This window comes from Platalea leucorodia (genome assembly GCF_965183815.1).
Source record: "Platalea leucorodia genome assembly, chromosome: 12".
Classification (NCBI taxonomy): domain Eukaryota; kingdom Metazoa; phylum Chordata; class Aves; order Pelecaniformes; family Threskiornithidae; genus Platalea; species Platalea leucorodia.
Window position 1 is genome coordinate 14,774,148 of NC_138834.1, and position 12,556 is coordinate 14,786,703.

A 12,556-nucleotide genomic window follows, 5' to 3' on the forward strand; every position below is an offset into this window, starting at 1 on the left:
ACAAGTGCCTGGGACTGATTAGGAGAAAACAGATCTATTCCCTCTGATAGAGGGTAAAAGTGAAGACAGCCGGTTGGACAGGACTTGGAGTCATGTCTCTTCTAGAAGAAGAAAAATCTCTGAAGAAAGATACGGTGGATAAACTGGCAGAGATATTTTTTTTTTTAAAGGCAGTCTTTATGAAGTTAATTTTATAAGATGATGCTTTTCACTTCTTCTGACCTATTATAATAAAGTGTAGTTATCAGAATGGGCTTTTCATTTCCCATTATAAAGGACACGGTGGTATAATCAATCCGTCTGCCAGACATGCTTGCTGTTCACACCTTTCTCCCAGTAATGGAGTCTACATGACTGGAGACAATTTCTCCTTCCCAGAGTAACGTTGCCCTGTTGAAGCCATGGAAATCTTTGCTACTGAAAGGCAGAGGAGGAAAAAAATCAGTCCCTTCGTAAACATGTGAGTTTGTTAAGCAAGTGCTGGGCAGTATTAATTAGAATATTCAGTGCAAACAGCCCTAGGATGCACAGTGCTGCAAGCATCGCTTGCTGAGCAGTCTAAGGTTGGATTACTCTGCAGGTGAGGCTTTTGCTTTTAAAACCTGGATGTTGTGCTAGAAATGTTTCAAAATCCATTGGTGCTTCCTCTTAGCTTGCTTCAAATTTTTCTCTCCATACTGTCCCCCTGCGTTTAGGTGGCCCATGCATGTGGGGGGAGCAGCAGAAGTCGCATTGAACACCTCGTGGTGTAAGGGTCTGCTGGGGGTAGGGCAACTGCAGCCTGGGGAGGTGAAGCTGGTGGGTGGGATTTTGGGGAGAAGCCCCAGGAGCTGCTGAGCTCATGCTGGGGGTCCGGTCTGGAGACGGTGGACAGGTTCAGTGATTCCCAGTAACCGTGGGTGCGTTGGTCTGCCAGTTCCTTCTGCCATCCGACCGCGTCAGCAGATCTGTCCTAGGTGAGACATCTCCTCCTGGCCAGATCGCCTGCTTAGCTCCTTACCGTTTGCTGGGAGTGGTGTCCCCCAGCGCGTACTGTGCCCTCCTGTGAAAAGCCAAAGTGCCCATCTTTCTCCACTGTTCAACTGCTGAAAACTCCCTCCAGCACCCTACAGAGTCTAGGTAAGAGCATGTGCATTGCAAACAAGACTCTGATTCGCAGGACTGTAAAACTTCCTATTTATGATGCCCTTAGCCCTTTACAATCAAAACAGAATTAAATTGACATAGATAAAATATTGAGAATATTATCTGCGGGGCAGGGGGGCCGGGTTGCTGGATGCGCAGGCGTTGGGCATGCTGGGCTGCAGTACTGGTGGAAGGAAGTGGAGCAGATCATCGGCCCTTTCTTGTGGTGGAAACCACTGTCGGGTTCACTCCCTGTTCATCTGGGTTATATCCATGAACAGATTAAGCTGCATTTCTGAGTCATTCTGTCAAGATGGTCCAAGTGTCAGTCTGCAGCTAGATCCAGTCTGAAGGACTCGGAAGAGATGCGGGTAACTGTTTGCTTGATGAGCAGAGCCCGCCACTTAAATGTCTCTTGTCCTACCTGTGTGCAGTTACTGGTTTAAAGCTAATAGTTTCTGCTGCGTTATCGGTGAATACGGAGATGTTCCCCAGAGCAACGTGCCGCCCCTTCTCGCCAGGAGGCTACTTCTGCCGAAGGAAGAGCTTCTTGGTCTTCCGCAGTCCGGTGCCCGTGGCCCAGCAACCTCCCTTGTGGCTTGCGGTGGAGTCAGATGAACAAAATCCTGTACTGGAGCAATCTGCAGATGAGAAGAGAGAGCCCGGTCCTGTGGGATCCAGGCTGGATACCTTGCTCAATTCTTAGCTTGTGTTACTCAGGCCAGTATTGCTCACTCACTTAACGACCTTTGTGGATTGGGGCTTGGGAGCCTCGGAGAACGGACACAACTCCTGAGAAGGACTGGGAGAATAAGTGTATTAAAACAAATGCTCAGATGCAACAGTGGTAGGGCTGTGCCCTGCCAGAAGGTATTTGTGCAGAACTGGGCTGCCGGCTCCTCTGCAACACTCACACCTTTGCTTGTTCCTGGGTACCGTGCTTGCGCGCCTGTGCTCGAAGAGGGTGCACAAAAATGAGTCTGCGCAAGCAGAAAGACCCCGAGGAAGCAGCTGGCATCGGTGGGTGCTCCGCACCCGTCTGTCAGGGCGGTGCTGGATCCCAGCTTTGTGGCTTCCCCCGTGGGCTGGGACGTTGGTGCCAGCGCACAGAAGGACCGTGGAACATGCATCTTGCTGAAAGGCACGCGTTCAGGTGGGAACCTGTCAAAAAGGGTTTTAGGAGCAAGAACTGGAACGTGGCTCATTACACATTTGAGTGCTGACAGCAGGAATGATGCCTCTGAGTTTGGTTTGGTGTTGAGTGGGATCACCACATTGTGTTCTCAAGGAAAGAAACAGGCGGCTTAAAAATGCGACCGGCCCTTTTTTGTGATCTCCAAAGCCATCTCCAGGCTGCACGCCTGGCTGGGGAAGCCTGGTTTGAGTTGGCTGATGCTTTCAGGTTGGTGGCAGCGTGGATGTCCTGTGCTGAAAGCACGTGCTCTGCCTGGTGTCGAGTTGTTGGGTGGGAAGTGATGGTGATTATCTGGGAACGTGAGTTCACCTGGGTGGTCTCCAGTGGCTGTGGCTATATCAAGCCCTTGCTTCATGTGATATGCCTTCCTAATTGCACGTGGAGCTCAGATGAGATGGCAAAGCCATGGGCAAATGAGCGTGCTACTAGCAGGGCAGCCCGGGCCACCGTGGGCGAGCAGCTGAGCTCCTGCTCCAGGCCATCGGGTACCCTGAAGTTACCGGCAGAGCCTGGGCAGCTTCCCCGCTGGTGGTTTGCATCCAAGTGCGTGTGTAGGTGCCTGTGTGTGCTCTGGTGTCTTCAGCATACAGGTGGATTCCCATGCTAACAGCACTTTTGCCCTGTTTTGGTCTATCTCTAGGCATAATAATGTCTGGTTCCCGTTATAAAGGTGGCTTCTCAAAACCATGGTACAAATTCATGCCCGGAGCACTGCAGGGCTGCATGCATTGGAAGGAGCATCAGTGAGCTGGTTCAAGGCCACATCCTTAGGAGATGTAAATGCAACCGGCTTCCGATGATGCCAGCAGATGATGTGGTACTTGGCGTCAATGCTGGATTTCAGCTTCCTAACTAGGCTGTGAGGTTTGTGCCTTGGGTTGCTGAGCACCCGAGGAGGAGCGGGTCTGGCGTGGGGGGCTGCAGGCTGCTGCTCTGGATTGAAGCTTTCCACCCTCCTGCTCCCAGTGCAGCTCTGCCCCTCTCGCCCGCTGCCGCGTGGGCCCCTCTGCCCACGTAATTTGAAGGACTTGCAAAAAATGTGTCTTTGGATGTGTTTTCTTTGGTGCGGTTAGCAAGCTGGTTGGTTGCTCCCCACTTTCTGGCTGAGGAGCTCTGCCCTGCTGGTGGCTTTTAGTGCTTTTTTGCTTTGCAAGGGGAAGATGGAGTTTCTCTGCTATTACATTTCCCCTGCCCTCCAGCCTCCCTGGCAGCGTCTCCTCCTTGCAGCCTTCCAGCAGACTCGGAGCTGGTGTTTGCACCGGGTCCTGGCTGCAGGGCTGTTGTGCTGGGCTGCTGGGGTCTCCCCCGTGATCCCACCGCATAACCAGGCTCTCATCCTGCCCTTGGTCTCTGTTACCACCCCATTTTCCCCCTTTGCTGGGGGCTGTTGGAAGATTTAAGTCTTACCCTTTAGGCTGGACCCCCGGAGCACCCCATGCCATCTGCTCCTCTAACACCTTTGGATTGCGAGCGACCTTGTTCTCCTGCACAGCCTGCCCCAGGTGCATCCTTACCAAGCACAAGGTCGCGCTTACCTTACCAGGCTTAGCGCAGGGGATTTACTAATCCTTGCTTGCTCCCATGGCCAAGTTGCAGGTGCCTGGGAGCGTTGCACAGGGAAATGCAGGGTGCAGGTGCTTTTCTGGGCAGCAACTTGCAGGTTACGGGCACCGGCCCCGTGAGCTGAGGGCTCCGGGTGAGAATACAGGGATCTGCTGGGCTGGGTTATTTCTCTTACTACCTCAAAAAGCATAAATTACAGATTCTTTTTTCTTTTGGTCCTTCTTCAAGCCTTTTCCTCATGCGCTGGAAACACAAACACAGCAATGTTGGGTTGATGCTCAGAGACCAGAAATGTAACTGGACACTTTAATTTGACTATCCAAACCGAGCCGTGGGGCGGGGGAGAGTGAAATAGGTTTTCAGCGCTGTTTTTCAGTTTGAATCATAAAGGTGTTTAACATAGATAAGGAAATGTTTAACTCTGTGTTACCTTGACAGGGTTGCTTTAAAAGGTGGATCTTCCCAAGAGCAGAAGGAAGATTTTTCAGCACATCTCTTTCCCTGTCTTGAATATTCATTGCAATACTCGATTTCTATATTTTTTTTTTCCCCTCTTCTGCACTCCATGTACTCCATACCCACAGGTGCCCTTTTCTGCTCGCCCGAAACCTCCGCCGAGGAGTTTTCGGCTGCCTGCTTTTGCGCAGTCCAGTTGTCCAATGCAAATGAAGAGAGTTTCTAGGCTGCTTCTCTCTGACTCCTGCCGAAGCATCTCTCGCCAGGGCACCAAGCCGAACCTCCCGACGGAACTTAATTAGTTTTACGCACAGACTCCGTTGCTCATCGCCGCGGAGGGGCTCGGGGAGGTGGAGAGAGATGGGGAAGGGGCTGCTTTCGAAATGTCTTATTCAAATCGAACTCTGGGATTTTGCTTTGGGGTTTTTGCCATTTTTCTGTGCCGCGTGGGACTGGCGCATGTACGTGTGTACACGTGGGCTTTTTCTCCTTGATAGGAAGCAAGAAACAAAGCCTATAGGAGCTGCTGTCTCCTGTAAATAACCCACTCAGGGCTGCTATTTTACTATTATTAGTAGGATTATAAGGTCTCCTGCTGTCTGAATTGTGAAGAAGAGTATGTGTGTGTCTATATATAAGGAAGGAAAAACATGTTATTTTTTTGCCTTATGTTGTAGCCAGTTCTTGTTCATTTTCAAAATTGTCCTTTGGCCATTGAGGCTGCTTTGGGGCTTGGCAGCCGGAGGGTTGCAGAATCTGCAGTGCTGAAATGACACTGGGCTAACTTTTGAGCTTGTGTCTTAGCCTTTAAGTCAAGGAGCAATTAAGACGATTACTTTCTCGATCTTAAAATTCTTCTCTGTTGCATTTCTTAACTAGAGCTCTTGCGCGGTGACGTTGATCCATCCACTTTCCTGACTTTCGCTAGCCTGTATGTGTGGGTGGTTTTCAGTCTGGCTTCATGAGAAGGTCCTGAACGAGCCTCTAATGAATCACAGTCTTCTCCTCAGGATGACACTGTGTCCTTCATTTGCATCTCTGTTTGCATATTTTTTTTTTTTAACCTCAAGCCTGCTACAGCATTTCTACCTCTTCCAATCCAGCAAGTTTTAAGCCTTTGGGATATGGTTACAATTGAGGACCTTTCGTTGCACGGCCTCTTGCCTTCCCCAGGGCAGAGCCCCCGCCAAAGGCGTTTGAACCGTGTTGGCTTCTGCAGCTGGTGGCACCGTGAGCGCTTCTGTCTGTGCTCCTTCCCCGAGTTATTTTTCCCAAAGAAACCAAGCTAAGGCGGATCGGGCTGACCATCTGGCTTCTCACCTCCCTCTCCTCCTCCCCCAGCAGTATCCTGACCACTTCCAGGCATCTGGCAGAGGAGATCTTAAATTTGAGAACTTGGTGTAAGTAAGTATAGGAGGAAGCTCCTAAGGCATGTCTTCCCAGGAAGGTGGTGTTATGGGATTGACCCTTATTAGACATCCAGGAGTTCACATAAGAAGCCCTTGGTGATGGGACCTTTTTCCCGATAGGTACCAGGGAAAGCGCCCCTGGGAAAGCCATCTCCTTTGTTCTGCTTCTCACAGACCCGCTTGCTAGTGGAGGGGCTGCCTGTCGGTGGTCTGGGCACGCTGGGCTGTCTCCATCATGGGTGGCCTTCTGGGACTCGCCCAGGGAGGTTTGAAGGACAGGCTTGGTCCCCTTCCAGCCCCCCAGGTTTTTTTTGACACCTCCTTGTGGAGCCTTGCTTGGAAAGGCAGCAATGATGACTTTTCCAAGCCTCTGAGCGCTGATCTGGGCACCTCCACGGGCTGGGCCTGATCGCAAGCAGCACCGTCAGGATTTGTGCCAAAACTTGCCCTGCAAATTCAGTTGCCAGGTGGGGCTGCATGCCCCTTCTTTGGTCCTCTTTAACCCAGGTCTTACTCTTCCCACCCTTTGATCCCGCTGCTGTGCTAGCAGCCGAAGGGTTAAAAGAGTTCGGGGGGCGAGGGGGTGGAGTGAAGGTATTTCAGATGCTCATTACTCACTGCCAACTTCCCCCAAAATCATATTAATTTCACGCTGTCATGCAGGACTGCGCTGTCTCTCTCGTCAGCATCCAGGAGGGTGACGGGGACGGGGGGGAGCGCGGGTCCCCCCTCCGCACCGTGGCTGCGATTTGGAAAGCTCCTTGATAGCCTCTGGCCTTGCTGCGGTACCGACCCAGCGGGACCGGGCTGGGGCTGCTCACCTCGCAGGGGGATCTGGGGAACGGGGGGTGCTTCGCCACGAGCTGGCTCCCGATGATCATTTTCCACCCTGCTGCTTGTGCAAAAACCCCATGAAATTAGGTCTGCTGCAGCGGGGACGCCTCGGGGAGGGAAGGAGGGAGGGAGGGGAGCTGCCAACCTGCCCTGCCCTACCTGTGGGCAGTGAGGATGCTGCTCAAAAGTTGGTCTTTAACCAGTTGCCTCCCTTTCCTTTTTTTTTTTTTTTTAATGCAAGCGAGCGCAGCCTGGCTCTGCCTGCAAAGATCGCTGCCATTGCCTCCTCTCTCATTTCTCCTCCTTTTCGGCACTTTGCTCACTGCGTCTGCCAGAGCTGTCACCTCCACAGGGACTTCTTACCGTCGCACCAGGTAGGGCTGGGACTCTGACAGCTCCCACGCAGGCTCAGTGCTCCCGAGCTCGTCCCGGCTGGCAGCTCCCTCCCCCTATAAGGCTCTCAGGCGGCAGGGATTCTGCTCTGTCCTCAGCGATTTTTGTTATTCTTATCCCTAGAAGGTGTCTCAGCTCTTTTCCATGTGTGCTCTTGTATTTTTTTTGTGGGTTGGGGCTGAAAGGATCGCCTCCCCTTTTCTCTCATCATGTACCTGCGCCTCTTGCAGCGCTTGGCAAAATAGAGCAGCAGCAGCTTGGGTCTCCCTGTGGTTGCCGAGCTGAGAAGGAAACGGCGCGGTAAGAGGCACAGCAGAGAGCTGATGGCCCATGGTATTTGAGACTAAAAAGCTCAGCAATAAACTTTGGGAGGGGAGTTACCTGCCTGTGTGGGAAGAGGAGTCCCGTGAGCCCCAAGGGACCCGTGGCTCTCGTGCCTACGGAGCCCTGGGCCCGCAGGAGCGGAGGATGAGGGCGGCAAATCCTGTGCCAGCAGCAGCGCCAGCCTCTGGGACCCACAGCTGAGTGCTGGGTGTTACCAGTGCTTTCTAACGCTTATTAAACATCAGAGAATCTAGGAATCCAGGCATTACTCCCTTTCTTTAATCAACTCCGCTCATGCTTTCCTGGCTCCGATTCCTTTCTGAGGTTCCTTCTTCCTCGAAAAGGCCATCCTCTGATGTGTGAACCGAAAGCAGGCTCCTCCTACATAGACACATCCCTTGGAGACATTGGCATCTCCGTGGTGCGGTGTGTTCCCCCACCTTCCCATTGACCTTAGGAGCAGCGGGGGCAGGCAGGAAAGCTCTCTGAACCTCCTCGCACAGGGCTAAAGCACCCCACCTAGCAGCTGGCTGTTGTCTGGCGTCTTGTATGCGACCAGCCCGCGGTCACGCTGCTTAGCATCAGCTCTTACTCTTTCCCACATTGGGGAGCTTCCACTTGAAGCGACTGCAATGGATTTTGTCTCTCTGCGCTGCTTTTTGTTGCGTGTCCCGCGGTTTGAGAGGCGGCAAGGCTGTGTCTTCGGTTCTCCTGCGAACATCAGGCGTCTGTTAGGGAGATGGCTTTTTCCAGCGCTTTCCCAGTTTCTCTCTTGCTGGCTGCTGGCAAATGGCATCATGAAGCTGAGCCTTGCTTTTTCCCTGGGGCATACGAAAGGGATGTTTACCTCTTGGGGCTTGTGTGCACAGAGTCCATCAGAAATGGTAAATCCTCTGGTGGTGGTAGCCAAAACGTTCAAGATGACATCTTCAAATAGTTTTCGCTCTTCTTGAGGAAGAGAGATCTGGGATCATACTGTTGGTATTGTCTGCCTGGCCGCAGGAAGAAGTCTTCTGGACTAAATTACTGGATTTAGCACCTAAGATGCTTTGGGGACATCATCAGCTTTAAGCGTGTCCCGGTCTGTAGCTGACCTTGGAGCGCGGGTTTAGAGCAGAAAGAAACAGCAGAGGTGTTGCTTCTAGGAGGTACGTGGGAGGCTGTGGCCGTTCGGAGGTGGACAAGCCGCGGTGGGAGGTGGTTTCCCAAGCTCTGTTGCTTGAGATCAGTGCGAGAGTCAGAGGAAAGCTCATAGCTTGGCAAGGGCATCTGTTCAAGCAGAGCATCTCTTCTTGGGGAGTCATTACCCGCTCCCGTCTCATTTAGTCTCTCAACTCCAGCATGGGCATGGCAGCTTGTGTACCAGCTTGGAGAGCTGTACCTATCTGTTTTGCCTCTAAAAATTAGGATCTTTGGTTGCAAGCCCCTGACCTGGAAGCCTCACAGCACGGAGAAATGAGGTCCCTGCTCTGCCTCCGGCTCCCTGCAAGCCGGGTGTCCCTGCCTGGACAGCCAGTGGTCAAAAGCTGTTGGAAATGCCTGCTCTGGGGAGGGCAAACTCTGGCCCTTTTGGATCCCAGTCGGCCCTGGCAGGTAATTTTTAGATGTGTCATTGCCTCTCTCTTTTTTTTTTTTTTTCTTTCCCTTTTTTTTCCCTTCCCAGCATCCATGCGTGCATTACAACTTGTTCAGGTCAGCTGGTGCAGGCATCGCTGGCAGATGGAGAAGAACATGGTTTCTCTTCCTCTTCTGTAGCCCCTCGTTTCTACCTCGCGTTCACCTTCCCGGCAAGCCTGCGGCTGCCACGCTGCGTTGACGGCATCTGCCAGCAAGGTGCAAACGTCTGCTCTTGCCTGCAATCGATCGTGAACACCCAGGGCGTTGCGATGAGCCTTCCTGAAGGTTTTGGGGGGCACAGCAGAAGGGGGATGATGGGGAGACCTTGCACCCCACTGCACAGATGCCCCGCTCAGCGTTTGGTGCTGCCTTTCAACTGTCCTGCCCAGCTCTGCCCTCTTTTGCGTTTTTCTGGCTCCCGCCGGAGAGCAGAGCTGTAAAACGCTCAGGCTGTGTGGTTTTGTTGGGTGGTTTAATTTATTTTATTGAAGAGGCTTTGAGTTGGGAGGGGGCGGGCAGGGCTGGGGCAGGGGGATGGGGAGCGCTGAAGCAGACACTTAGCCTCGTCAAGTCCATTTATTAAATTAGCAAGGTTGCATTGGCAGGGTTCACGGCTGCCGGCGTTTGCATACTGATACGGCGAGATGCTGGGCGAGGACAGTGCGGGGAGGCATGTCCCCACCTCTGGGACATCTCCCTCCCTTGAGGAGGTGGTAAGTGCCCAGTGGTGGCTCACTCCGTGCCTTGTGACGGTCCATCCCCACGGGGAGGATCTGCCTCTGCTGCAGCGGTGGGACGCGTGTGCCTGGCCCTGGGGCAGCGCCGAGGAGCGTGGGCTTCGGCTTGCCTACGCGTGGATGCGCGCACTCCTGCTTGTTCAACTCCATCACACCGTTATGGCAGTGCAGCCCTGCTGCGCTTAAATGCTCCTCCATGCGAAGACATAAATAAGGAAACAAATAAAAACCCCGAACCCAACAAGCAGTTACTTCCACTGCAGTTTTGCCCAGAAAGCCCCGTGGGTGGATCAGCCGGAGTTGTCAACTTCCATCCTGGGCACTGCCGCTCTTTGCTGGTTGCAGTGGTACAAACCTTTCTCCTCTTCATCCAGTCGTTGCAAGCGTTTTCTGAGACCGGTGGGTGGAGAGCGGCGAGCTTTCTGCAGAAACGGAGTAGGAACATCATCGTTGAATCCCGTGATGGCTCAGATAATGCTTGCACCGTGCAATCGCTCCCTGTCCTCCTGTCTTCTGAGAGTTTGCCAAGTGACCTGTAGAGACGTGTCCCGCTGCGTACAGTAGCCTCCGAGCTTTAGCAGGCGGTGTAGTTGTTGGGAAGGGGTGACCAAAGGACAGGGCACGCCAGGAGCGGGAAGAGAGCAACCGTCGTAGCTTGGGTAACAGCCGTGCCTCCAATTTTGGGAATCGGACCGTTATTGGAGTAAATACAGTACCTTGCTTTTACAGAACGATGAGAAAAGCAAGTGTTTTGCTGTTGGTCGCGTCTCTGGAGAGGCCGGTGCTGGTCAGGGGAGCGCGATGGCGTGGTGGCCCTCAGCCTGCCTCGCCGAGGAGCTGATGTGTGCCTGTCTTTAATGCTTTGTCTTGTTCTGGTCCCCGGCAGGCTTCAGCGTGGTCGGGCTGGGCTCTTCGGAGACGAGCCTGCGCTCGGGAGATCTCACCATCCGTATTGTATTTGAGTCGCCAGAACAGAAGCGCTTCACTCGGGCTCCCACATTCTTAATGCATTTGCATGCATTTGATCTTCCCTACGTGTTTCTCTGTTCTCCTGATGAAAATAATTAATCTGGTTATTTTTCTGAGTCATATTGCAGCTTTACAGGGACAAGACTTAAATAAGGATTTTCTTTAAAGCAGAGCTGTGTTAAAATAGCTGTCTGCCTATAAATATCTCATTGCTTCTATATTTATTCTCCTCCAGCTAAGTGCAGGAGGTCCTACAGTTGGATCTGAGATGTATATATTTTATTTTTGACTGTTGGTGCAGCCGGTATCTTAACAGCAAGGCTGCTTTCTCTGAAGGATGCCCCGGCTGCCCTTTGGGGGCCCATGAGGCATGGCTAAAGCTCCCTTCTCTGTTTACTGCTTTGCTAGTTGTACAAATTTCCTCTTGTCTTTGAAACGAGCTGACTCATAAGAATCCTAGAGGAGTGGAGATTTGTACCGGGCCCTCCTGTGAGCACTATTTTTAGCATAACTTATTTTTGACTAGAGCTGCTCTCTGATCAGGATTTTCAAAAGAGCCCAGGTGAGATAAATCCCCAAATCTCGGTGCTGTTGGAGCTGCGGGTTCCTTTGAAATCCTGACCTGCTGGTGATTACCGCGGTGACTTGGTGGCTCCTAAGCCCTGGTCCTGCAAGGTGCTGCGTGCGGGGAGAATTGGGGCTTACGAGCGCAAGCTTCGCCAAAGGCTTTGCAAGCGTTGGAGGCTCTCATTGAAGTCCGTGCTAGGATTGAGATTTCACGGGGTTTGGGATATAAGGGTCACGACTGTGGTGGTTTGTACATCTCGGTGAGAGCCACGATGGGAGGGGGTATCGGAAGCTGTAGTGTGGCCCTGGCGTGATGGGAGGCTGGGGAAGGCTCAAGAAAAGTCCTCTTGCAGTTGTCCTGGTAGAGCTGGACTTTGCTCTACTCAAATGTCTTTTCTCTCCCCCCGGAAAAAAAAAAAAAAAAATTACAGTAACATCAAGGGGAAAGCCACTGGTTAGGGGAAATCGCAGAACTGGAGGGTGGCCAGAGCCCAGGCAGAGCCTCGGCAGGGCTGGGACGTGGCAGCAGAGGAGGGACGAGCCCTGCGGTGACGGGGGCTGGGAGCACAGGTCCCCTCCGTAAGGTGGCAAAAGAGGAGAGAAGCAGCAGCAAAACCTAAATAACATTAGAGTGGGATTTTCCACCTCTCTGCTGGTTTCGAATGACCTCTTCAGTCACATGTGTCCAACAACAGTTTTCTCTAAGTCCTCCGAGTCACCAGCTCACAGTCTTTGGGACCAGCAGACGACTTTGAACCCCCAGCTCTTGCGGAGTTCAGTGCAAGTCCAGCAGTGGTATTTAAACCCGGGGCTTCCTAAAGCTTGTGGCATTCCCCGTGCCAGCTCTGCACCTTCCCCGGTGCCTTGGGAATGGGCTTGGAAATTTTGAGCATTGAGATGTAAAGTTTCGGAAGGAAATCTGTTCATGCTTTAGCTAAAGAGTGAATCATTCGTTTCTCTAAAGCGTGAAAAGAAACGGGGATAATATGCAGGTATCTGCTCCGGGAGGTGTCAGTGTGCTCAGCGAGTCCTGGGCGCTTTTCTTTGATCTCACCAACTCTAAAATAAATGTATAACAATAGGTAGATTAAAAAAACCCTCCCCACCATATGTTAGACCCCATGGCACACGCTCTTCCGACAGCGAGGACCAGGACACAAAGGCAGGACAGACGTGACTCCGCTTGCGCGACGCCCTGCGGGCAGGCGCAGGTAGGAGGGGATCCGCGGAAGAGCCGAGATCTCGCTTTGCCGTCGGACCAGGATGAAGGCAGGAACAAATCGGGAGACGGCCGGGTTCGTCCCTCCGTCCGAAAGGCCCGCGGAGGCTGCTGGGTGCTTTTCTGCACGTTAGCATCTCCTGCCGCA

General features: G+C 52.6%; 1 protein-coding gene across 5 annotated transcripts in view; it reads left to right on the top strand.

Annotated features, from left to right (window-relative positions):
• Positions 1 to 12,556, top strand: part of RBM19 (RNA binding motif protein 19) — a 79,506-nt gene that overhangs the window by 25,280 nt on the left and 41,670 nt on the right. Inside the window, exon 22 of one of the 5 annotated variants that reach the window (XM_082324838.1) lies at positions 8,707 to 8,813. The exons of the other annotated variants lie outside the window; for them this stretch is intronic. Coding sequence (XP_082180964.1) covers positions 8,707 to 8,758 — 52 coding nt within the window. The 3' untranslated portion in view covers positions 8,759 to 8,813. Of the gene's footprint in view, positions 1 to 8,706; positions 8,814 to 12,556 lie in introns of those variants that run through there. 5 annotated transcript variants of the gene reach the window in all.